General features: G+C 38.3%; 1 protein-coding gene across 1 annotated transcript in view; it reads left to right on the forward strand.

Annotated features, from left to right (window-relative positions):
- SYTL3 (synaptotagmin like 3) overlaps window positions 1-24,180 on the forward strand; it is a 29,770-nt gene extending 5,590 nt beyond the window's left edge. Inside the window, exons 4-15 of the mRNA XM_050894357.1 lie at window positions 2,487-2,538; window positions 3,909-3,981; window positions 4,944-5,016; window positions 8,429-8,553; window positions 12,283-12,426; window positions 15,221-15,399; window positions 17,620-17,722; window positions 19,803-19,973; window positions 20,185-20,284; window positions 21,465-21,573; window positions 22,479-22,684; window positions 23,977-24,180. Coding sequence (XP_050750314.1) covers window positions 2,487-2,538; window positions 3,909-3,981; window positions 4,944-5,016; window positions 8,429-8,553; window positions 12,283-12,426; window positions 15,221-15,399; window positions 17,620-17,722; window positions 19,803-19,973; window positions 20,185-20,284; window positions 21,465-21,573; window positions 22,479-22,684; window positions 23,977-24,107 — 1,466 coding nt within the window. The 3' untranslated portion in view covers window positions 24,108-24,180. The remainder of the gene's footprint in view (window positions 1-2,486; window positions 2,539-3,908; window positions 3,982-4,943; window positions 5,017-8,428; window positions 8,554-12,282; window positions 12,427-15,220; window positions 15,400-17,619; window positions 17,723-19,802; window positions 19,974-20,184; window positions 20,285-21,464; window positions 21,574-22,478; window positions 22,685-23,976) is intronic.
- Window positions 24,181-26,374: the final 2,194 nt, after the last annotated feature.

Genomic DNA, 26,374 nt, shown 5'->3' on the forward strand with positions numbered 1-26,374 from the left:
GAATGCATTTATAAGTATAATTTATTTTGTATGAGTAATAAGAAAATTGCTGGCCATATCAATTTGAATTACTGAGCATGTAAGACTTCTAAGAAATACAATGACATGAAATAAGTACAGAAATGTTAAAATATACGTGCAGGAAGGAAATGATCTTGCATCCATTGTTTGTCAAAGTTAAAACATCAATTGTTTTCACTGCGAAAGTTCTAAAGCTTAAAGAAATGACAGAATGGAATAAAGAAAAACATGTATAGCTATAAATCAACAGAGAGCTAAATACTTACTCTTTCTTTACTTTCAGCCAACTGTGCCATTGACTTGTGTTCAGTCTTTTCAGTGCAATTAAAAATACAAAGCCCTAAAAAAAATTATAGAGGATGTGGATCGATTGCTCTATGGGGAATGTGTTTCGACAGCCAAGGGGCTGTTAGTCTTCATTTTCACCTACAGTGACTACTGAGGTGGAGAGGATTTCCTTCCTCTTTCCCTTGAAGCGCCACTTCAGATAGGCAAATTTCACTTTGTGCCTGACTATAGCTAAATGTTACAGTTTCACTTCCAGTATCTGCATCGCATCTAGATTTAAGAGTAGCTGGTGAAAAGGAAGGCACTGGGCCTTAAATGTCTCTTGGGAAACTTGAATCAAAAGAAGTTTATAAATGGAAGAATGTAATCAGGCACATTTGGGGTAGTAGGTATTCATGAAAGACAGCAAGTAGCATATTAAAAAACTGAACTACAGTTCCTGCTAAAACAATTCATTTAAAATTTGAAAGATTTCACTGAATTCCATTCTGGCTAACACAGTTTCTGATTTTAAAGTATTAGTTGACTGATCCTTTAAAGCACCATTGTATCCCATAACCATTGTTAATAACTTTCCCTCATATTCTTTTCAGCGAGCCTAAAGCCGGTAATTTTAACAATCTCTCTCAGTTATTGGAAAATGCTATGTTGTTCTCAGACACTGAATCTGATATTGCAAGGTACTCACTGTCTCTCTTTCCGGTGTTCTGGTGTAACCAGAGTTCTCACCTTGCATTATCAAAGCTTTGTGGGTGCTTGAAGCATTTTGCTTAGTCTAATACTAATACTGTTGAAGTCACAAAGATCTAAGGATATACAGAAGATAAGCCTGCAGGGAGAAATATGTTTTGTTTAGTTCCTTTGATTAGACCAACTGATATGAATAAAGGGGTTAAAAAATGGCAAACCTTGAAACACAGCAGCCGTGGTAGTTATGTATCCTTCAAGCCTGGAGAGACAGTGCCCTCTTTTGGTTTGAAAATATAACCCAAGTGAAGTATTCACTGGAAAATAACTGAAAAAATACATTACAGTGAAGTTTGCTCATGTTGCAGAGTTAAAAAAAAAAAAGTTACATCAGTATGCTTTTTATTAATTTTGCGTAGCTTCTACCTAAAGAATAAAAATAATATTTTCATAAAAGTGGTAGATTGCCTTTACTGACTAATAAATTAAAAATCTAAGAAATCATTTAATGCTGCAATAAATCAAGATACCAAATATTACTTATTAATAACAGAGCATTAAGTCTGGAGTTCTGATTGAAATTTGTAACATCAATAAGTTGATTATTCTTTCTACCACCACCACCAAGGTGTACTACTTTTATGTAAGTAATATGTTATAATTAATGACATCTTCAGCAAAGCATGGATCACATGCTACTTTCTGTATTAGGAATGATTAGTGATTAAATCCACTCCAGATATTTTCAGTTGGCCATTTGTTACATGCATTTAGCCCTTCTTTCTGTTTGTGATCACTCAGGAGGAAACTGCATTTTTATGAGTCTTTATTGTTTGTGCCTGATGGAGCACTTGCTCCTTGGTGTTCTTTACATCATGTGGCTGCTCACCTGAGGAATGTGACATGGTTGCTATTTCCCCACAGGGATGGCCTTAGCAAAGGGTTTTGCTCATGGTTGTGAGCTAGTCATCCGTTTTCATGATTGTTCAGGTCTCTAGTAGGAAAAGTGAAAAGAATTTTTCATAAGATGCAAGAGATGACCATGTGCCTACTCTTGTACACATTTTCAAGCTTTCCATAGTGTTTGAGTTTTATGGTTGAAGTGTGCTTTAGTGCAGTAGGCCCATGCACTACCTGCTTCCTGGACCTCAGAAGGCTAGAGCACTTAACAACCTGTAGGAATGGGCCTGTTAGCATCCGTACATGATTGTCCTCAGCATTTGTGAAGAGCTGGTCTGAACGTGTCACCTGTGAGAGGCGAAGGTGAAATCATGATACAGTTTGTGATACAGGAGAGATTTGCATGTTGCTTGGCATGTATGCTACATCAGGTGGGAGCTGATTTCATTCCTGACTTGCATGTGCATGAGCTTCTGTAAATACAGGCCAGTTCCTGAAAGGCACTGATTTTAAAAAGTATTATACGGGCATTAGTAACTGCTGTTGTTGCTAAATGACCTTTGGGTGTTTGGTGTTTTTCTCCTTCACAGGCAGACATGAAACAGTTGGTGCAAAGCTCTTGAAATCTTATCAGAAACTGAGGTAAGGCTCATGAAAGGACAAATGGTCCTAGGACACTGAGAATTTGTATAGGCGGTATGTTGTATGTTATAAACCAGCCAGCAGTTGGTATTTTTTTATTATGAAAAACAAATTTCAGTACTTTTGGAGTAAAAATGATAAAAGCATAGAAAAATTGCCACTTTTATCTGTCAGCAATCCATAGAAAAGGTCTCAAGTACAAAAGAGAGTACTATGTTTAGAGTAATAGTGTCTTATTTACTTAAAATGAAGGGACATGCATTATTTTGTTATATCTGCTTATATTTTTTGCATAGCTGTTTACACCATTGTCTTTCAAATTTACACACTACTTTTAAATGATCAGAGATGAAAATTATTTGCTAGGTATAATAGCAATAGCATCATTATTTGCTCAATGGGAGATATTGCTGATTTGATAGCTTTAAAATAAATAGTAGACAAGAAGCTCTGTATTCAGTAAGACGCCTCCACTTACCAAACTTAAAACAAGTAAAAAATCCAGTTTACACTGAATAAATGCTTTGACTAGAGGCCTAAGCATGACCATACTTAAGTTATTACCAGTGATATATAATGAAATAACAGCCTACTTAAACTATATTGTATAAAAGAAACCCTCTTCCTTAAAAAAAAAAAAAAAAAGTAAAATAAGATACAAAGAGATGGCCTCAATTTTATGATAATTATCTGGCAAGGCATAGCTGCATAAGACAGAAACTTATAGTCAGCTAGATATGATCCTAACCAGGGCTGCATAAGGACTTGCTTTTACCTTGATGTGGTAAAAGAGAATCAAAAATGAAGTTCACCAGCTTCCTTTAGGGTCCGTGATTGTGCTGTGATAACAGAATCAGTCAGAAAACAGTCAGGTTTTTTTTCACAGACTGGGGCTATTTACAACAGATGAAATAGCTGAAATGCTGTAAAGGGGCTCTAACAGCTCTGGGCCCAGGCAAGGAAGGATCATTTTAGTATTGTAAATAAAGATGACTGTTTTCTGAAAACATCTCTGAAGCAGAGATGGGGTGTGTTACACAGGAATTGTGTTTTAACACTCAGGACACAGATTGTAATACTGCCAACCATATAGAAGTCTAGGAAGCCTGTCCTAAATTAGGTCTTCCTGATTGTTTTAAATTAATAATTCTGCCTAGAGCAGCCCAAGATTAAGAAGATAGAAAGGTAGTTCTAATTCTTACAAACAGGCAATAAGCCTGTGTTGCAACTCTTGGACACAGGATCTCAACCCAGATCTTTAGATTGCAGGAAAGACAGATAAAGATACTGTGCATGAATGTGGTTTATTGATCCATCTATTAGCACACTATATTAATTGTTGCACTGTTTATTGTCTCTTAAATTTCTAGTAAAATTTCTGTCGTACCTCCAACTCCACCTCCTTTCACAGAATCCACAGCAGGAAGCAACATGACGGTAAATGTACGTATCTGCAAAATATATATATACACGCACCTCGTAGGGTGTCATTCATGTGAAAAGGCTGGCCACAGAAATGCAGTAAATAGCAACTGCTGTAGCATCATATTGCAATATAAATGCTGTCTTATGTGCCTTTGTAATTTTTTTTTATGCTGCCTTGGTAGTAGGAGAGAAAGGTCAGAGGCTATCATGAGGTATGTTTTCAATTAGTTTTCAGTTTTTGAGGGAAGTGATTAACCGCTCTACTTGGCACTAGAATACTGCACCCAGTTTCTGGTGCCTCACTACAAGAAGGCTGGACTGAGATCTCCTGAGCTCCCCTCCAGCCTGAAGGATCCCATGATCCTATGATATTCAATAGTCATTTATAAAGTGATCATTCTATGTGTTACTCTTGTTACTGAGTGAAAAACAGTGAATTTGATGGTTGCCTTTGCATTACAGTTTCTAGTGGACAGAATAGTAGGATATGGCTCAGAACTCATCAAAATTGCGCTAAATTATTATTTCAGTTCATTTTGGACTGGGTCCTCAGGCCCTGCTTTTGAAGCCCATTGCAATTCTGTAAACATTCTAATATGTGCTTACCTGGAGTTTGATTCAGAGGCACAGGAGCATCTGTAATAGATAGGACTTTTCTACTTGAAGTATTACATACATTACAACAAATCAGTGATGTAATTAGTTGTATTTATGAAATTGCTGTGTGATCTTCCTACAAGGAGTTCCACTTATATATCAAAGAGTATGGAACTGAAAAGATTATTTTCCATCTTCATACATTAGTGTGAGAGTTTTCAACCATGTCAACATACATCCTCAGCTGTATTTGTCTACAGAAGCAAGCAAAGGGCTGCAGCCCTACCATCTGATTGTTATGTGGTCTATAGATATGTCATCATGGAAACTTTAAAACAGCAAATATTTTGTGTTTTCTTACTCTTGCCATCTCCCATTTGCAGGAACTCGGACAGGCTAAAAGTTTTAATAAATCTGTGGAAAACTTGTTTTTGTCTCTCACAACACATATAAAAAGTAAGTAGCTTTCACTGCTTTGTCATTCTAGAGTAACATAGTCAAATGTTTCAATTTTTTGGCCAAATTGTTGGCCAAAAAATAGTTATTAAAAAAGGGTATTGAGTAATGGCTGAAATTACTAATGCCAAGACTGAGCAAACCTGAAAAATAATACAGTAAGTCTAATTCTCCTTCAGTATTCTGCTAGTTGTTTAACAAGCTGGTGATACCAACCCAGAATGCCTTTCCTGTAAAGATGTGAAAAGGCTGTATAATGTTATTTTTAAGTTTACTGGGCGTTCAGATGCAGTATATTTAACTCACATTAGCACAGCATAATAACCACTTTCTACTGTAGTGATCTTCATGTTACCTATCTGACTGAACTCCAAGTGACCCTGTCAAAGAATCTATCATGTAATGGAAGTAGAGTTTAATATTTTCATTCACTGGCAGTTTTCAAGAGGACTTCCTTCCTCTTTCTCAGTCTGTCTAGTTGTGTGGGTTTTTTCAGAGCATACTTCTAAGAGCCAGCCAGTCCTAACAACTCTTCTTTCATTCTGATACTTTTGGTTCTTTCCATTCACTTACGCTGCTTGCTGTTCTTTAGGGTGCAGACTGTCTATGCACCTCTAAGGCTAACTACACTGAGGACAGCCAGCCTTTGTGAAGAACAAATTAAAGGCATCAGTGACTACAGGAAAACACTTCTGAGCCTTATGAAGATTACAGAGGCTTGCAGATTTGCATGTGTTTGAATGAACCTTAGTGTTTTCTTACTAGCTTCATCTTAGACAACTCCAAATGTGAGATTAGACCTGAATAAATTTGGCTTTAGTGCCTTTCTGCCTTTCCCTCTAACTCTTGCTTAGCTCTTGTTTGGTCTTTCCTCTAACTTCTTCCACCCATCCTAAAGGCCTGTTCTCGTTTAACTACACAGATTTAATGTTGTGTCTGTGTGAACACATATTAAAGTTATGCAGAGACACAATAGCTCTCTCTCCTGAACAGAAGTGTAGTGTAGGGTGGCATAGGACACTTTGTTACTGGAAGCAGATAGCTGAGGCAGCACAGAATTGGATGCAAAGTAATTTATTCTGCTTTCTGTTAGTTTGAAGCCTGGTCATATCCCACAGTTAGTGGTAAAGACTGTTAGGATTGCAGCAAGCTAATTTAATAGTTCACTGCTACCAAAAGGAAGGTCCTACTCCCCCCACATCTTTCTTCTCTCTCTGTTTCTGGCCTTATGCTGCCATCGCTTAATTTGAATTAGCACCAGTGTTTCTGGACCCCCCTGGAAACTCATTTAGCTAATTAAAAGGGCAGAACATTAACCCAGACAAAACACATAGGTGCTTTTCTGCTGGTTTAGTGAGTTAAATAGGCTCAAGGTAGGGTATATATGTTGGAGCCTGCACAGCAGAGGGTGCTGGGCCATGTGGCCATGAGCCAGGGACTGAGGAGAGAAGAGCAGTGGTTGCAGAGGGGGATAGTAGCAAGTTGTTAGCTGTACGTGAAACCCCACTCAGGTGCTATCATCCTCAGTTAGGGTAGAACATTTTAATTTGTGAGAAAATAACAAGCTGTTGCAATCACTGAAGTCAATAATTAAAAAGTATAGGAAGTCTTATAGAGAGAAAGAATTGGGCTTCTTGACTTAAGAAAACAGCTCTTTCAGACAATATGGCCTCTTAATGAAATCTAGTACTGTGCTGATAAATGCTTTCGGTCACAAGTGTCTAAAGTTAGTACTCTATATCTTATCTAGATAAAAATGTCCTGGTTTGCAGAGGTATTTAATACACCCAGCTCTTGTGTATTGCAGTAAATAAACCTGGAGAACCTTGTTATGCCTCTGATTCTGTCACTGGAGCCAGTGTGTGTGCACGTCTGAGAGCAGCGGGAACAAAGGATTAGCGCGTGCAGCACAATGCTGCAGGTGTACAGTCTGTTCTTTATGCTGTTACCTCCTGTTCCAGTGTGGTTTGGCAGCAACAGGAGATTATAATCCAATGGTTGCCATTTGGTGAATGTAAAATGGGTTGCTGGTTGTAGTTCTATTTGCAGTGCAAAATCACCCTTGGCACTAGAGATAGTGTCCATCTTGCTGACCATTTGGGTAGAGAAGCCAAAGGAGGCATAGATATGAAAAATGAATAATCATTTTTTTTCTCACAGTAACCTGTTTTGTAACCTGTTCATTTTAAGAGAGCATGAGGCAAGCTGGTGTTTCTGCTTCTACTGCTGGTCAAGCTACTCAGATTGTATCTATTCCATTAGATCTCTCACTCCAGTCTCTTTTATGATCTCTGATTTCACTGTGTGTTTTAAAAACCTGGTTTCATTTACAGTCAGAGATGACTTAATTGAGCCTGCCTATGAATATGTCACATGATGCCTTAATGGTGCACGCAGAGTACAGTAAACATCTGAGGACTGATTGCTGCTAAGAACAAAACTAACCCAAAGTGGCTTTAAAAATCACTCTTAAGAGTGCCATTGTTTTTGAATACCATAATAACATATTGTCTGCTGTCTAGGTTCCTCCACAGAGGCTCATGTTGCAGGAAAAATATTTATTTCTTCTGTATGAATTAAACATATGATAGCTATTTCATGTACCACTTATAAGTTATTAATTCTTCATGAGACACTATCTGGGATTTACAGCAAAGTGTCTGCTGCTAAGCCTGCTAGTTTTCAACTTCAGAAATCACAGATGAGTGCTGCCTTTCCCGTTAAGTGAAGTTCTGACTGTGCCCTGAGAAATAAGAAGCAAAATGTGGTGCAGTAAATGTCCAATTGTCCTATAGATTTATTTGACAATAAACTAGATGTTACTGAAGTGCTAATTCAATAAGGTATTTAAGTATGGACATAAGCTTATCCATATGAGTAATGTTATTGAAGTCAATGAGGGCTACTCATGTTCTTAAAATTATATGTGGTTTGGGAGCAGAATATGTAATATCTCTGCTTTCATCCATATTTTGGATAAATTTCTAAATATTTTCCAGTATGCTCTGCTTTCTAATTTCCATTGTCGAGTCACTTTATGTTGTTATAATGATCTTGCTTTTATCCTGAACCAAACCAAACTGCTTTACAAATCAAACTATATAGAGGGACTGTAGTACCTACTTCTGCAAGGAAACTGTATTTGATAGCATACAACAATTCCTTACAGCAGCTATAATGATAGGAAGCAAGGAATATAATTTCTAGTTGAAACAGCAGGAAAGATTTAGGTAGGCAAAATATAATTATACAAAATGGGACAAGCACTTGCCTTCCCATCTGTTTCTTACTCTTAGGAGATCAATACTAAAATTGCAGGATGAAAGTTTGAAAGCTACAGAATTAGCCTATAAATCTACAGGATTGCTTGCAACGTTTGTTATAGTGACTTCTCTCTTTATTTTCACTTCAGAAATCTCTAAGTCCCAGAATGATATGGCTGACAGACTTCTCCTAACCACAGATTATGGGCAGAACATGGAAAGAAGGAAGCAAAGAAGGAGCCAGTCTGACACTGCCATCAACATTACAAGCAGGGTATCCATATTATTATACACAGTCTCTAACTGTAAGGGCTGTTTCAGGAATGGAATATATTTGTAAGAATAATGACTTACACAGCGGAATTTTACTTTTATTATACAAGCAGAGCTTAGCTCATGTTCATTGACTGTGGCCAGAAGTCTGATTCTTCACAAGGTTTTTGACTGAGTCTGCACACTTGATCTCAGCCCAGAGCTGAAATGTTAGACTGAGATTTTACAAAGACCCTCACATAGGGAGGGAGAGGATGGGTCATTTTGCTCTCAGGTGCTCACAGACTCTTGAGGCTGGTTGATGTCTGCTCTGTGTGATTGTTGGGCTGCAGGGAGGTGCTCTGTCTCTTGTTGTCCTCCTGCCCCTCTTGCTGCTGAACAGGACCAAGCTATGACCATCCAAACCCAATCCTGACACTTTCTGAGCACTTTTTAATTTGGCAAGGAGAAAACGTTGACTACTGCTAGTTGTTGGGTAACTTCCCTTTTCCTTTTGCTTTGGTTACAGTCTCTAGCTTTCAGTATTTTCTTGAGAAGTTTGAGGAAAAATCCAGTCATCTGTTTTTCCACAAATTGTGCAGGGCTGAAGATGATGTCACATATCTGCTTTAAAGTTACACTGATGATTTTGTTTTGTACACTTTCACCTCTCAAGTGACTGAACTTTGTCCATACTCAGTTTTCCACATAGTAGGTACTTACTGAATCTCCTTGTTCATCTGAGTGAGGTAAATGTGGTCTGCGAAGTGCCTGAATTAGAAGCTGAGAAAAGCTTTTGCTTTGGGCCAGACCTCATGGCAAATATTACTCACAGCTCCATTGGGGCACACTTTTCACTTTCCTCTGAAGTGTTAGGTGTTGATAGGTGGAAGAGACAGGATGTCAGACCACATGGACTAGTGGTTTGAATTGGCCCAGCAAGGTCTGTGAACTCTGCAAAGTTAGTTCTGATATTTTTGTATGTAATTATATTATAAACAAAATTGGCAACAATTATTAACTACTGAAGTGCTGCTTTCATTGTGGCAAACTACACTTCAGTGTTACTTTATTCCACTGGCAGAGCACTGCTCTTTTAATGCATCAAAAAACATCGGGGTTGGAGATAATATGAACTTAAACTATGCTTCATTGCACGCTGATCACACACAGCCTGTCATGTTTAAAAGATGGATATAGATTCTTTGGCTTGAGAAATGTATTAGTAGGAGATTTCAAATTATTTCTGTGAGTTTTTAATTGCCCATTTAAAGATTCAGGACTTAATTTCTGTCCACCCTTTGCATTACAGATTTTGAAAGATAGATTTCAATGTTGTTTGTGTGTCAGAGCACTATTTCTCTGAGTCAGGGAGCTTTTGTTTCATTCAAACCAGTTAGACTATATTTAAGCTAGAATTTTAGTTTTGCTAGAATTACTGTTGATCTTTTTTTTTTTTTGTGAATGTCATCTTTGCCATTTAGGTTTTTTTAATATTGGAAATTTTACTCGTCTGTCCCTGTGATTTTAAAAACTATTTTTAGTCTCTGTCAATGGCACTATTACATTATTCTTCCATTTATTTTTTTCTTTTCCATCTTTGTTTTCCTTTAATAAGGGTAGCTGTTTACATCCTTACTAGAACTATGACTTAAGTTTAGGGACAGAACCTGTTTTAAATTACACTTGCAAAACAACTAATTACTCAAATTTATAACAAAATGTGATGTAGAAATCTTACTTGTGATTTCCACCCCAGAAAGAACTTTCATTTTCAGAGAATGAATTAAAACAGTATTTTCTTCCCCTAGAAAGTGTGCATTTTTCTCCTAGGAATGACTGAGAAGTAATAGCTGTAACTAACTGTGCCATTTTGAATGTGCAGGGTATAAGATTGGGGTGCCACTTCAGTCTCAAGAGCGCTATCTATTTCTTAAGAAAGTTTTCCAAATTTGTGATATGATTGGAGCTTGAGTCCTTCAGATTAAAGTTGAAAGAGATTATATTTATCTTCAGTAACAGTGAAAAAACAATCCAATGGCAAGAACTACCAGGCAGTGTAAAATCTGGATTTAGGAAGTTAATTGACTAGTGTTTTCTAGGGCCTCTTGCCATCAGCATCTCTAAGTTCATTAAAGGAACTGCAATTATACCTGCCTCACTGGGGGAACAAGCAGACGTGTGCAAGCTTTGGAAGCTGTTTGTGGTGCGTCAGTAGCTGTGGGTTACCCCTCCTGTGATAGCGGATGCATGCTGCTGCAGATGTTAGAGCTGGGCTAGGTGGGAGTCTTGCTTATCTGACCTGATGCTAAGTTGAGCATTGGTAATTATGTTGCCTTGTCAATCACTTATGTTCTGTTTAACACAATAGAGAAGTCTTTCTGATCCAAGTAGAAGCTAAAATTCAGTGTGCAGTAGGTTGTTTTGGTTAGCAAGTGAAATTGGTGGTGTTTCAGGTTTTTCTAAAGCAGAAGACAATTTCTCTGCTGACAAATATGATGTTTTGGTTTTGTTTGGGGTTTTTTTGAGACTATGTTCTGAATGCATTTTCTGTCTGTTTCCTTCTCACAAGAGAACTTAATGAATTCTTACATCTATTCTTAAGGTAGGGGAGTTATTACACATAACAATTTCTGTATGTTATAATAACAGCATACTGATTTGGATTTTGCACATCCTGTTTTTTCAGAAGTAATCTCAATATATTATCTCCTCTGTTGTCCTCATTCTTCAGTGCTTTCTGCTGATTGTGCAGGAGGGGTTCCTAGGTTTGTTAAATATATCTTATCTGTTTCTTTTATGCAAATAAGTCCCTTTTGTTGACTCAGTCACACTATATTCTTTCTAGTGTTTCAGGTAATCCCTGTTATACAATTTTTTTCAAGAAATTATTTTCTTAGATCCTAACCATGTAAAATTTCTTACCTCACTCTTTTCCTACCTATTGAACTGTGAACATATTTTTCATAGATTGTATTATCCAGGGGTAGTGGTGTGCCAGAATGAGCTAAAATCTATTTTCAGCATATTTCTAGCCATATGTATTAGTCTTTTGGCACTTCATTCTATTAACTGTTGTTATTGGTAACAGAGGTGGCTGAAGGTAAATCTCAAGGAGTTTTGCCACTATATATCTTAATTTTTCACAAATTGTCAGGGTTTTCATGGGAAAATTGGAAAGGTGAATGGACTTAGTCAAAGCAAAGTCAAGAACACCTCAGAAATTGAAGCTTTTTCTATAATCAAAGCTAAATAAGAACTTGTGAGTCTGTTTCTATTTTCAAGTCTTTTCCAATTTACATTCATTCTTGCATAGGTAGACATGGGCATGTGTCATGCATATTGCAAAATAGTATTTTTGATTTTCTGGAGGCAAGATTTTTTTTTTTCCCTTCCAAAATTACTGTTTTGTTAAAGGCTAATAAGGCCTTTTATTAGTATATTGCTACTTTTGGTGTGTTATTAGTAGGCTGCAGTTAGTAATTGCTGTGGTAGTGATCCTTAGATTAGGTGGTGGTATGTTGATTTTAGAAAATTATGAATATAATAAATATACTACTAGCTGGGATGAGAGAGTTGTAAATCAACATTTAAATTAAGTTACTACATTATCTTTGAAAGTGTGCCGCCTGTGTGACATTGATCAGAGTCAATTGTAGCTATTTACTGAATTTTCTTCTGATAACATTCCTGAAGGAACCAGGGCATTTTTCTTAAATTAAAAAAAAATCACTTGCTGAATTTCTTACAGATTAAAAGTACACCCAGTCTTCAACAGCTCATCACTGGGGCCCAAAATGACAGTGAAATTCTGACCAAAAGGAATTGCAAGGAGGAAGAAGACATAACAACCAGTCCCACAAGTGATGCAGTTTTCTGTGATGGCAGAAAACATGTAAGTTAAAGGGTGAAGCACAACAGAACAGGTGTTTAATGGGAACAGATATAAAAGCTAAGATCTTGTGCAAAATGTTGGTGTATTTTGGATTATATTACAAAATGAAGGAAGAATTTTACTTGAGTTTTGTATCTGATGAAAGACTGAATGCCTTTGGCACGGTCCTCATTGTGAGGACTGTGCACTTTGAACACTGAACTTTTTGCAGCCTAAGCCCAATCAAATTAATAATAGATAATTGATAGATGGATATATCCATTAATAATGAATAATTGATAGATCAGCTTCCTCTGAATTTTGCAAATGCAACTAACATTCTTCCCAGTTTATATTAGCGTTGGGATCGTGAACATGGTTCTTTCTAACCTAGTAGCTAGCTTTTTCTCATAAAACTTCATTTAACAGAAGGATTTTGTTATTCTGCAAGAACTGTGGTAATGGAAATGTCAGTAGAAATTCAAATGTCAGAATGTCAGTGAACGAAGAGGAAGCTGACAGTGACGGAAGCCAGGGGAGCAGTTCATAGGTTTAGGGGATGGCATTGAATCATCTTCTGATGGATGGCATTTTGAATGCTGCAAATGAGAGAGAAGGAAGCCAGTTATAAATTAATTCAGCACATGCTTAAAGCCTCTATGATTAACTGTGGAAGCTAATTTCTATGTATTAGTGATGAGGTTAAGCAGGGTGAAGTATCCAAAGAATCCATGACTGATGTTGGAAAGAAGGGAACTAAAATGACTTTTAGGGAATCAAAATTAAACCAGCCTGCTCACTTTGCAGAGGAGTATAAACACACACAAGGACCTTGGCGCTTTCTCATAGTTTACTGCGCTGTGGAGTCTGAGGTGTTAAACTGACAAATGGATAACCGTTTTGGATTACATTTGTGATTCTCATGACAACCATTTGAACTGGGCTATAGACAGCCCAGGCTTAACACTGAAATATTTTCTACTATCTTATAAAGGGGAAGGTCAAGTTCCATTAAACTTCCCTTTATGGGCAAGTGTTGGATGTTGATGACCGCTCCATGAAAACGTATCTTCCAAAATATCAGATGGCATTGCTTCCAGTTGTGCCAGCAGGAGTGCGATACATGAAGTCATTGCTAAATCCCTGTTCACTGAACAAAAAGGATGAGTGATCTCTACATTGAATGTGACTCCTGATCAGGTGGGAGACATATGTAGTGATATTCAGTCCAAACATCATTAATCAGAACACCTATCCAGCCTCTCTAGATAAATAAGAGGTTCTGTGGAATAAACATTAGGGACTTTTACAGAACTTTTTTTAGGACATATGAGCTAAGACAAAAATCTGTTTGCATTCCTTTGTCATGAAGGATTTTGGTGGAAAATAAGCATTTTCTGGTCAGATGAATAAAAATATGTCAGTGAGTGAAAGAGCAGAGCTGAACAAAGCTGCAAGGGAGATTTGATTACACTGATACACATCTTGTGGAGGGAGCAAGATTACATGCAACAAGCATCAAGTCAAAACAGTCCTAACACTTCTTGTGACTTCCTCAGTAAGCAGTCTGACCCTTCTTTTGTCAAGTTTGTGTGTTACTTAGAGCTTATAAGATAGAGTAGATAGCTTCTTTAGTCTAATTAAGCTGTTGGTGTGAATTTTAAAATTAATATTTGGCAAGCTGTGCAAACAAACAAGAGCATCTGCATGGAAGAGAGATATGATGTTATAAACACTACTCCGCACTTTTGGCTGCTGGGTTGTGCAATGCAGAACCCCTTGGTTAACCAGTCCTTTGTGGGTTGGTGTTTATTTTCAGAGGGAGGAGTGATCTGACACAGATAGATATCTTAGCAATCTAGGGCAATGTTGGTGTGAGATTAATCACAAGAGCAATTGTGTCTTCATGACATATGCTATGTAAAAAGTTTCTAGGGCTCACCTTAAAGAATATCATTATAAATGAATGGAGACCAAACTATTTTGATTGAGGTGATAATTTGTTACAGTGAAGGCTCGATAGCACCATAGTTACATGTCTGTGCTGGGCCACAGAAAGGATTATAGTCTCTTCCTTCATTGCAGTTTCATGGCCTCTGTGAATGCTAGACACAAATGCTGTTTATATATGTAGATGGAAAGCATCCAAACCTTTGCCCCATAGGCAAAAGTAGATGAAAGAACAAAGTGGCTGAGGTAAGCTAGGAAACACCTTCTTTATGCACCAACATATGACAACTGAATGCCTTTGTATTTTAATCTTTCCTGAAAGGTCTGCTGCAGTATGGAGTATGTCATTTTTATATGGAATAGGGGCATCTTGTAGAATATTTACTGGATGTGCAAGGGCACTTTTGTTTCCTTTAATACATGATAGAACCTAACGTCTCGGCAGTGTACGCTACTATGAGCTATGTATTAAAAGCAGTCTAGTTTGATGTTTTGTATGTTCTTAGATTTCAGAGGTTTTTTCACTCTCTTCCTTTCAGACACTTATCCTATTTTTCTCATGGGAAGCCACATAGCAGTTTTATTCCGAGACAATTTCTAGATCTAGAAGTTACCTAAGAAAGCATTTTCTTAGCCTGGAGAACTTACTGAAGAGAAAAAGGCAAAGCAGTAGAACTGCAATTACGATCATAATTTTCAGGGCTGTTATGGGAGCAACAGAATGCTTTATACAGGTTACCTTAAATCTTTGTGTTTTGCAGTAGCTCTACAGTCACGTCTGTAAAGATACTGACCTTTGAGGGAAATAAACATTTTGTCCTGTTTGATCTGAAACTACTTTTCCCAAACATTTGTCTTTTCTTAGGGGAGTTTGTATAGTCTTAACAGCACTTGCACTGAGTCTGGCAATTTTGGCAAGGCTAACGTCACAGGAGAAATAGAGTTTGCCATAAGATACATCTTCCAAGCTTGCGTGTTAGAAATTTGCATCAAGGGATGCAAGAACCTGGCTTATGGAGAAGAGAAGAAGAAAAAGTGTAACCCGTAAGTATTTTGTAAAGGAGAAAAAAATAAGGAAAATATTCTGGTTTTAAAATACTTATCTATGTTGTGATTGAAATTGATTGATATATGATGGTATGCCATATTAGCACTTTCAGAACATCCAACATATATACCAGCCCTTTTTACATATACACACTGAAAGACAAATAGGTTTCATACCAGCGCTTATTCCATTCTGACCATTTTCTGCTAGTAATTTTCTCTTTCCCTGCCTGTGAGCAGGCAGTTGGGTATCTGTGTTGCTGATGAGTACCTTTGGATCTCAAGAACAGCTGTTCAGATTTTAGCTCTTAAGTTGTGCCCACAAAATTAATACATAAGTGGCTAAAATGTGAGATGTCATGTTCCTAATTCATCTACTGACTCACTGTGGGTCACTGGGTGATTGCTATACTACTTCTGTGCTTCCATATTCTGTAATAAGAATAGAAATTTCAGATACTGCAACACATTTTAAAATCTAAAGCTGTTTAATAATTATGTATTATTGTAAGAGAAAGAAATACCTACTTCTGTGGATAAAATACACGATAGAAATTTTTGGTTGGATGGTTAAGCCTTGGTGATTTGTCTGTTTATTACTAAATGATCCTCTCTGACCATGCAGCAACCATTCATAGAAAATCACCAGGTAGAATACCTAACTACATGTTCTTGCCCCTGCTGTCACACCATGTTTGAGCACTTGAGTGATCGCATTGGAATTGTGGAGTTGCAGTCACCTTCACCCAGAAGGAACATGGCTTTTGTGCATCTTGCAGAGGATGTTCATAAAGACGAGCTTGGTGATGAAAGGAGCCTTGCTGGAACAGCAGCTCATGAAGCAGGGCAGTTTGGGAGCACTTCAGAAGTGGGTCAAGGTTCTTTAAGTCCCCTGGTAATTAAGCCAGGCAAACAGTTGCAGGAAGCCTGAAAGACAATGTGGGAAGTGCTGTGTAGTGAACATTATGTTCTCTATTGGTATGTATTTATATATTTCTGTTGGTTTCCAAGCCAACAGAAAAAGTGCAGTCAGTGTACTCACTTAACACACTTGCCGAAAGCAGACTTTTAACTGATGTTTAAAACCTGTTGAATTATTTAGCTTGTTGACTGGTTTGAAGTCTGACTGGCTACATTTTAATTAAATTGATCTGGGGTGATAGAGCAAGAGGCTAAAACTTCTAGTACCTGAATATTTTAAAAAGTAGTTTTACCTACGGATAAGTTTGGAAAGAATCAGGAAGATGTGTAAGTTCTGCACTGACGATATGAGATACTGGGTAAATAAAATCAGCTGTAAGTTAATCAAGAGGCTGTTTTAAAATTGGTTTAAATCATAATATCTGAAATATATACAAGTACAGTTTAAAAATATTTAGTATCATGTTAACAATCACTCCTTTTCCTGCCAAGCTGTGAGCAAGCACTGTCTATTGCTAATACTCTTTAGTTTTGAAGCCATAAGACAAATACAGCCCACTGAACTCATATTAAGGGGAATATTTAAGTGTTAATGTTCACGTGACCTACACATGAGAAACTTTGGGTAGGAATCATTGTGCTTGATATTGGTCCAACTCAGCTTCCAGAAATTTTTTTTACTGGTTTTCCTTGAATCAATGTTGGGGCAATTTTGAGCACTTTAGACAATCATCTCCCACATTCAATCTAGTGGCTATTACAACAATTAGCATTTGTAAGGGTTATGAATTATTATGTATTATTTGTATGAGTATACCTTCTTTTGCTACATGGTACTTGGTGCTGTAAAGATGAGATATTTTCTTTATGAACAAGCAGCAATGATCCTAAAGTTGATTGAGTTGATATTTTTTTTCTTTGAGCACATAATATGCTGTTTGTTTTCATCATAGAACTGTCACTGCAACTGACAAGGTGACTTCCTTGGTGGCTATTTTATCAGAGGCCAAGAGTATGAAAACAAAAGATTCCTATTCAGATCCTAATCCTTTCCCAATTAGAATAGAATTGAAACACATTAGCTGAATGATATACAGGGATCCTTATAGTCTGTCTGCTTTTATTGAGAAAGGAAATAAATCACAATTTGCCATTTTATTGCTTGGCAAATTACAAAGTCAATAAAATTGTTTAAGAATTAAGAAAAAACTCCTCTCATCTAATTAATTTTTCTTCTTTGTTTGATTCCCTCCTGCCCCTGGTCACTTTCCATATATCCTTCTCTCTATCGACAAGGTACGTTAAGGTTTATTTACTTCCCGATAAATCTCCTCGGAGTAAGCGGAAGACAGCTGTCAAAAAGAGCACAGTGCACCCAGAATTCGATGAGACTTTGAAGGTACTGTTTGCAATTGTGTGCTGCTAAGCGTGCTTTTCCGTGGTAATGTCTCTTTTTGTAATTTACATCCTGCAAGTTCAGAATTGTCCTGATGGGGCAAATCTAGGAGTCACTGACAACAATAACTTAAAAAATTATGTTTTTCAGTCCAAATAAGAGAAAATGCTTTTGGAGTTACAAAAGTAAATTGCAAACCATCAGAAGGGTCTGCCTTTGTCCATGAAAACACTTTTAATGAATTCCAGTGTTGTTCCGAGTTACCTTGTGGCAAAAGTGAAGTGTCTTCCATAGACACTTTTTTGGTACATTCAGGAACTGGGTGTATTGCAGAGCAGTTAGTATTTTACACAAGTATCCCTTTCAACTGATAGGCCTTTTGTCAGTGCCACTGGGAGTGTCTCTGCAGGTAGCTGAATGCTAACTGAATTCCACCACCTCTAAAACATTGTCTGCTTCCTTTTCCCTGTGCAACTGATGCCAGGCCATCTCTTTGTAGTGTCCAATTTCAAACATTAATAATCCCACCAGAGAACAGTAGTTATGATTTTAATTCCTTAATGCCTTGCGATATTACTTCTTGCATCCTTGTAAGAACTGTGTGTAGAAAATAGGAGCCATTATTCTCACTTCACAGACACTTAATGAAATGTGAAGCTAAAGCTGAGTACTGTCAGCTGGGAGAGGTTGGATTAGTTTGGTTGTTCCCAGCTCCAGTTTTGTACTCATATCACTACAAACCCATTTTTTGTGTGCATCAGCAAGCTGCAGTAGCACATAAGATGGTGAGTTCTTCAGTAACAAGTTGTCTTGGAAGAGATATGAAACAAAGTTAATGGAGGGACAAACTTTTTATTGTTGCTCCTTGAGCTACACAAAAGTTTCAGTGTTACCCCCATCTCTCAGTGTGTATGAACATTAGGAATTTGTAGTGAGCGAAACAGGCAAGATGTTTGAAAAGACCATTGTTAAAATTTGATAACAACAAAAAAAGATTTATGTAATGTATGTAATTCTCATATAGCCTGAAGTCTGTATATAGGGTTTAAGTTGGGAGAAAAAAGAGCCTGAAGTTGGAATAATTGGTCCTAATTTTATAGTCCCTTTTCAATGCCAGAGTCATGCAGAACTGGTAAAGGGAGAGTGAGAGCCATGCCTGAGCTGGCTGCATGAACACTAAACTTAGTTTAGTTAGAAATCTTTTAAATTAGTTTAATAATTAGTTTATCCAGAGTAGCAGAAATGGTCAAAAGAGCATAGTGCTAGTGCAGGCAAACTACGTCATGACACTGAGATCCAACTCAGTGGGATTCAGCTGCAGATTAAGGCACTTGCATTTGGGTAGCTGCATGGGTGAGAGATGTGTCAGTGCTCTTGGGAATCACTGGAGCCCAGGGTGATTCAGGGTGGTTACCCCCAGAGCCTACACCCAGCTTGTGATTCAGCAGCCTAAATGTGGGTAGCGATGTCCTTGTCCATGCCATCGCCTCCAGCTTTCAGTCCAGGTGGGTGCATGTCACCTGTAGGCTGGGTATCACGTTTGCCAGTCTCATGTGGGTATAGTAGATACCCAACAATGTCTCAAAGGACCCTAACTATGGTTTGGGAGTGGATCAGGGCTTTAATTAGTGGTCAGCTGAATTACTTCCTTGCCCCTACTGACTGCATTGAGTAGATGTCCCCTGACCAGGATGGAAGCTTTAGCACCTTTGTTACGTGTCTTAATCTTGAACTGGCCTCCAGAGCAGCCAAATTCTGCTGGGAGTGTAAAACAGAAATATAAAAAAACCCCCAAACCAGCAAAAATGGTTCAGAATTATTTAAAGTTCTGAATTAATAATCAAAATCTTTACCAAGGCAGGTCAAGGTATTCCTGGAATGTTGTTTCATATTTGGATGAGCATTATTTAGCATTTAAGTAGTGGGGTAATATGCAGATTGCAAAGCACATACAGACAACATGGTTCTGTCTACGTCCAGATGCCTTCAGCCATGCTGCGGCTGGGCTTCCCTTGAGAAGGTATTGAGCATGGGCCTGCATTCATCCTGTGTATTGCTTTGTAAATGCTGTTTATCTTTCTAGTACAAGATTGAATACTCCCAGCTGGGAAGTCGGCAGCTTCAGATCTCTGTGTGGCATGCAGGAGCACTCAAATACAGGGTATTTTTGGGGGAAGTGGTGATTCCACTGGCAGCATGGAATTTCGAAGAGAACTCGATGCAGTTGTTCAACTGGTACCAGCTCAAACCCAAGGTGATTCTTAGTTTTTGTGCTTACTTGTATCTTAAGAGCAAGATGTAGTGAAAGCTATGAAAAAGATCACCCTTCTGAGATCATGATGTAAAAATGCTGTCAATCCAGCCCATTAGTAAGACATGTTGCAAACATAAACAAGCTGTGAGAAAGACATGGAATAGAATGAATGCAGTAATGCAGATTTCTGTATGTATGTCCCTTTCTTCAGCTTGAAAAGCCTGAAGATGATCTTATCCAGTACAGTGGCGAACTCCTCGTGTCTGCAAGACTGTCAGTACCAGCCCAGTATAAAAATTTCCAGTTTGAAGGTATAAAATGTTTCAGCATACATGAATCCCTTGGCTAGAAAAGAATTGAGATCAATGAAGGACTGACAATGTGTCCATATAATATTCCTGTATGGGGTTTATAACAGCTACTGCAAATGGTGGTTTGTGGTGTATTATATTTTAAATTAATTAAAATCCAGGTATCTGCCAGCTTCATCTTTTCTGTTCTTTTTAATGCCAGCAAAAGCTGCACATTATAATGGCAGCAGTATGATGCATCCAGCTGTTTGGCAAGCTTGTGCCTGTCGTGGTGTTGCCAGTAGACCTTATTCTGGAGGTGATGCAGCAGTTTTACTGCCCAAGGTAGACACTGCCAATTTAGGGAAAAGGTGGAAGGGAAATGGCTGCAAGGGTACCAGACCAGCACCCTTGGCTTCCTGCAGTGGTCTCATTTTAGAGAGATTGTTTCACCTGGAAGATGCTATGTTCAAAATGTACAGTCAGGATTCAGCTTTCAGTAATGAAAAACTTGTAAGGTACATTAAGTATTGCTGTAGTGTGTCAGAGCAAGCACCTGCTGGTGGAGTAAAATAAACACTTGCCAGGGAGGGATAGTATCACCTCATTTTCCTTACCTCCCTAGATCATAGTGAGGTATATAGAGGTTCAGAGCTCTAGTAATGCTCTCTGTGTTCAGGACCGTAGCAACAGGTAGAGACCAATAGGAAGATCTAATTAGCAGTTAGGTTAATTTTGTTCCCTTTTCTTTTCCAAATGACCCCAAAGTTACCGGCTTGCTTTCTTCCATTTTTCCTCCCCATGCATGCCTGTGTATTGGGTCTCTGCTCTATACCTAGAACTGTAACAGAGGAGTGGTATCACACTGTGATTTTGGCTGTTTCTCCTGCTTCTGGGTTTGTTTCAGCGAAATGCTCCTGTGGGTACTGCCCTGTATTTACTTTTCACAAATACAACAGAAAGCTCTGTGTTTGGAACAGGAATCACAAAGCAACCTGCTACTCATTGCTTCCTTTTTTTTGTGTGTGAATCATACACTGTACAAGCAGGTTAAAATCTTTCAAATGATCCTAATACAGCACTGTGAGTCCTCATCTCAGTAGTACCACTTAGGCATTTTCCTACTTACTTATAGCAGCGTCTTAAGCTATCATCAGCTGAACTAAGTGGTTATTTCATGTGATAAATGCTCCTGTTTCAGGAAAAAAAGACCAAGGAGTTCCCAACTGCCAGCTTCAGGTTATGATATTTGGGGCTAAGAACTTGCCCATGCTGAGATCTGCTGGAATGCCGAACTCATTTGTTAAAGGGTATGTATGAGACCTAGCACTTCAAGTAGAAAATGTCACGCACATTCTATGCAAATGTATGTATTAACATGTTTTCATCAGGAGACTGGCATGTGAAAGTGGCATTGTCCACACTCTTAGTCAGACTTCCTTGTAATGGTGACATTTGGGTGTCTGCGCAACAGCAGCACTCAGCAGGGTGATGACGGGTCCCACCTGCTCTTTGGGTCCTGAATGGAACTTCAGAATTTACTGATGTAATTAAAATTTAGAGTTCACTAGTTTAAGTATATCTGCTTTTAAATATTAGGAGAGAAAAAAAAAGGTGCAAATCAAGAGGGTATTTTCATTCCTATTTTCAGCTATGCCTTTGCAGAATTAAATATAGCTTTGGATACATTGACAAGGAAACTTTTATCCTCTTCATTCTAGACATTTTAAAAGAGGAGGGACTGAATTTTTCTTCTGTGCACTGAGTAGCTTGTATGTGGGATCATTTTACTTTCTTACTGTCAGGCATCAGATGCCATTGGAAGTATAATACTGGGGTACACTTACAACATCTCATAAAGCCATTTCACCTGCTGTGGCACCTGTCTTCAGTGGAATAGGTGAGCATTTTATCTACTGAAAGGCAGGTTTCAGGCAGTATTGGATAACAGAACAGGGAGTAAAGACTCCTTCAGCAGTCAGCGACAGCAAACGAAAAGCAGACCAGAAGAGCCTACTTGCACCCACACTGAAGGCAGACAGGAAAAGGAACAAGTCCCAAAATAAACACACTAGCACCATGTTCTACCTTGCACTTAAGCTGAACTTTTTTGCCATTTAAGGCAAACCAAAAGGCCCTAGTTGATTATTGCAAATGTTCCGTTTTCTGGTTGGGAAATCAGTAACCTTGCCGAACTCTCATTGTTTTGGGGAAGTTGTCTTATCCTCCCAGACCAAGCAGAGGTAAAGCGAAAGTCTCCTGTCCTGAAGAAAGAAGCCTGTCCCCAGTGGAAACACTTGTTTGTCTTTGATGGTGTTACCCCAGCTCAGCTACAGCAATCATGTCTACACTTGACTGTCTGGGACCAGTCAACTTTCAGCTCAAGCGATCAATTCCTAGGAGGAGCCAAGCTTGGTGCAAGTAAGTTCTTTATGACTAAAAATTGAAGGTAATTTGGGAAAAAGTTCATTTAGTTTACACTCTAAATAATATTTACACTGTGCTATTTATTACCTGCTGTCATGTGCCTACACATATGGCCCCTGTCCTAAGCAACTTGCAATCTTGGGCTTTGATCCTGCAAGAACCGATGCACGTGTTTTAGTTCAGGTCTGTGCAGAAGCTCAAGGTTGTCCGTGGGAATTTTCAGGAAAGCCATTTGTTAGCATGGTAACTTTTAGGGTCAGAGCCTGGCCATGCTAAGACAGGCACAGAAAAGCTGGGTGGAGTTAACTCATCTAGAGCTCCGTATATATTTTTTAAGACTTGTTCCTTGAGCTGTTTTCTATGAACTGGCTAATTTTAAATACTATCTCATCAAAAGAAAGCACAAGAACTAATGATCTAGTAGACTCCAACCTTGCTTAGGTTTGTGCTTATTATTTTACATCCACAAATCAATCCAATCAATGGGAGATACAAAAAGTGAAACTTGCTCAGAAGGGGCTGTGGCATGTCTGAGTTTTGGGCTCTGTTCTAACATAAGAGCAAGATCTCTTTCTCAAGGCTGAGAAATTTCTGAGAAACCCTCTGCTCACTGAATAGGCCCCGTCTAACTGGTAGTTGAGCAGGGAAGCATTGTCACTTGAAGACTGCCCAATGGAGTCTCTCACCCCTGTCTTCCCAGAGAGTAAGTGCTTTGGTTTCAGTATTTGAGATGAAAGGCTCAAAAAGCTTGAGGCTCAGTCACTTCGTTATGGTATCAGCATGCACTTTAGAGGAGTATTATCACTAGTAATCACTCAACGCTGTGCAGGCTTCCTCATGAACTTCTTTTGATTTACCTACCTCCCTTGTATTTTCCTTTCTGCTAGAGCGGGGACTACCTGCTTCCGAGTGAAGAAGACTATCCAAGCCCTAAGCCCAGTAATGCATTAAAGTCACTGGAGATGAACTGAAGCAGGAGACTTAGTGCCATTCTGCTATTATTAGTATGCACACTTGCTCCTCTGCTTTTAGTCATACAACCAAAAACTTTTTCTCTGCTGCAGGCTGAGTTCTTCAGAGAGTGATCCTAGTTTAACAGGATGTAAATAATGCTTCAAAAGTATAACTACAATTTATTGCAGTTAATGCCTTAGGAGCTACAGAACAGTGGAAATTGCTGTAGAAGTGAGAGAAGCAGGCTGGTTGTAACCTAGTCCATTGGGCCAGAAGTTGGGTAAGGCCAAGTGCAAAGTAACTCTGTGACCTTTCCTTTTGCTTTCTTGCAGAGGAATCATTTGGCTCTGCAGACCTTGTTTCTCAGTCAGTGTTCCAATGGCAGGAAGTGCTCCGCAGCCCAAACATGTGGATGGACTTTACACTTGTACTGCATTCAAATAAGGAAAATTTTAAATCATGAGAGATTACCACACAACAACTTTTTCTTCCCCATGTGTGATGTTTTAAATTCAAGTGGCACGTACCTTTCGGGTCTGGGGAAAGGTACACTGCAACAGTACCTATTCTTCCAGCTTTTGGGGAGTAGAGTTATGCATTTGAAAGTGTGTGATGTTTTCAAGGTTTTATTTCTCCAAAAGTTAAGGCTTTGTTATATGTGTCTCTAGCTGGAGCATAAGGTTAGTATTGTTTCTTCAGGAGTGACAAACTCAGTTTGAAATGCATTATGCTGACAAGGCAACAGTAGCCAGATGATATGCAGTTTTCCATTTTGGGGCATAGCAGAACTGTAATTATTTAATTTAATTACAGCTAGGAATACTTCTTAGAGAAAATAACTGTTACCTTAAGGAAGTTAAATGCTTTCACTCTGATCTTGATGTTTTGTACCTGTTCAGAGAGAATCAAAAACTAGCTTATCTTTAACTGCTTCCTGCAGATGGGTGATGCTAACACCTCTGTGCTTCAGAATTATCTACAGTACCACTCTTATTTCACATGACCCTAAAAAGCTTTGGCCTGTGGCCACATGCCTCTCATGCGTGCTGTATCATGGTGCTTAAAACCAGTTACATGTATGAATTCTCCTTCAGTAGGAGTGTGGGACAACAGCTAATAGAATAAGTGTGGTTGTAGGAAGTTCCCTTGTTCGTAGCAGCTGCTGATGTAAGACAGTACTAACAAGTCTGATCCATATGGTATATAGCACAAGACAAGAGTTTAGCTAAGGTTATAATTTATTCACGCAAACTGGTCGAAATGCAAGCTTAACGCCCAACTACTGTGTCAGTTCACTTTGCCTCAGATGTAGTGTTACAGTCAGCAGAAACTTCATATATACAGCTGTAACTAGTGCTGCTGTTATATACCTCTAAGTCATTACAGCAAGTATTCTCCTTTCTTCCTCTCCAGGTCAATGTGGCTTTTAAGGACTTAAGAGTTAAAGACACAGGGATTCATATGCTAAGCTCAGGAACTAAAAGAGCAGTAGCACACCTTGCACAAAATACACCCCACACAAGAAACACTTGACTCCAAGTCCTTTGTTACTTTGCAGATCTTTTATTTAGATGTTTGCTGCTGCAAATAAAAAAACCGCACGAGATTCAACTCAAGTATAAAGCAGCACAGATGTTGTAAATGGAAGAGAAGAGCTGACAACATACTGTATCTCACTTTCTAACAGATTTTCAAGGAAAGGGGGGGATTAGGGGGAAAGGAATGGTCACAGAAATGCTCTCTACTAGAGAGAATACAACTGTGATATAAACAAGCAGTCCCTTCATCTTTGGAGTCTGAAACTTTAAATCAAACATTTTAAAAAATAAGAAAATTTGTTAGAAAAATAGGTGCAGTAAAATTGTATATATCGGATCATGTGTACATATAACAGTTTTCATTAAGTAAAAAAATGATCTTTACAAATAATGCTTTATAGCAAATAATCAGCTGCACTGTATCAGACTAGTGTTGTTTAGGCATTTTTACAGATGCAAGTCTTATTAAATCTGAAAAGTAACAAAATATACAGAGCAAAACTATTTCCCTTTAAACTAGTATTGCAATCCATGTATTGCATGTTTTTATATATATATATAAATACTACACTATAACTGATCAGTAATGAAGCTGGAATGCAAACAGTAGTGTACTAGATTCCAGCAGAGTATTTGCCTAGTTGTTATGCGAGGAGGGTATCAGTGTCCCTATGCCACTCTTCTGAGCCATCACTGCAGAATTTCTCCAGTTGAGAACCGCAACCAGAAAAAGCCTAATTTCTACACAAAGTAGTTCTGAGGTGTTGTCAGTTCTTTTGTGTGCGGGGTGGGGGGCAGAACATGGGCATCAAGACCAAGGGAAAAAACAGGATGTACACACACACATGCACGCATGTACACACAGGTGCTTGCAAATCCCGAGTTCTACAACCTGTCTTCTCAACTGTTGGACTTTTCACTGTAACTAATAATACAAAGACATATGGCACAAAATTCACCCACAGTTTGCTTATTTTTAGACCAAGCTGAATCCAGCACCTGCACAGGACACGTATCTTCAACTAGAAGCACGGCCTATTAAAATTTGTCTTGCTTAAAGAGAGATGTGACATAAGGCCTTTTGGCACTAAGCAAAGGCATGAGCAAGCTACCCGGATCAGTGGTATAATGAGTTTTTAACTATACCAAATTTAATAGAAGGTATGGAATAAAAGGGAGATTCAAACACCTC

This window comes from Gymnogyps californianus, chromosome 3, assembly GCF_018139145.2.
Source record: "Gymnogyps californianus isolate 813 chromosome 3, ASM1813914v2, whole genome shotgun sequence".
Taxonomy (NCBI): Eukaryota; Metazoa; Chordata; class Aves; order Accipitriformes; family Cathartidae; genus Gymnogyps; species Gymnogyps californianus.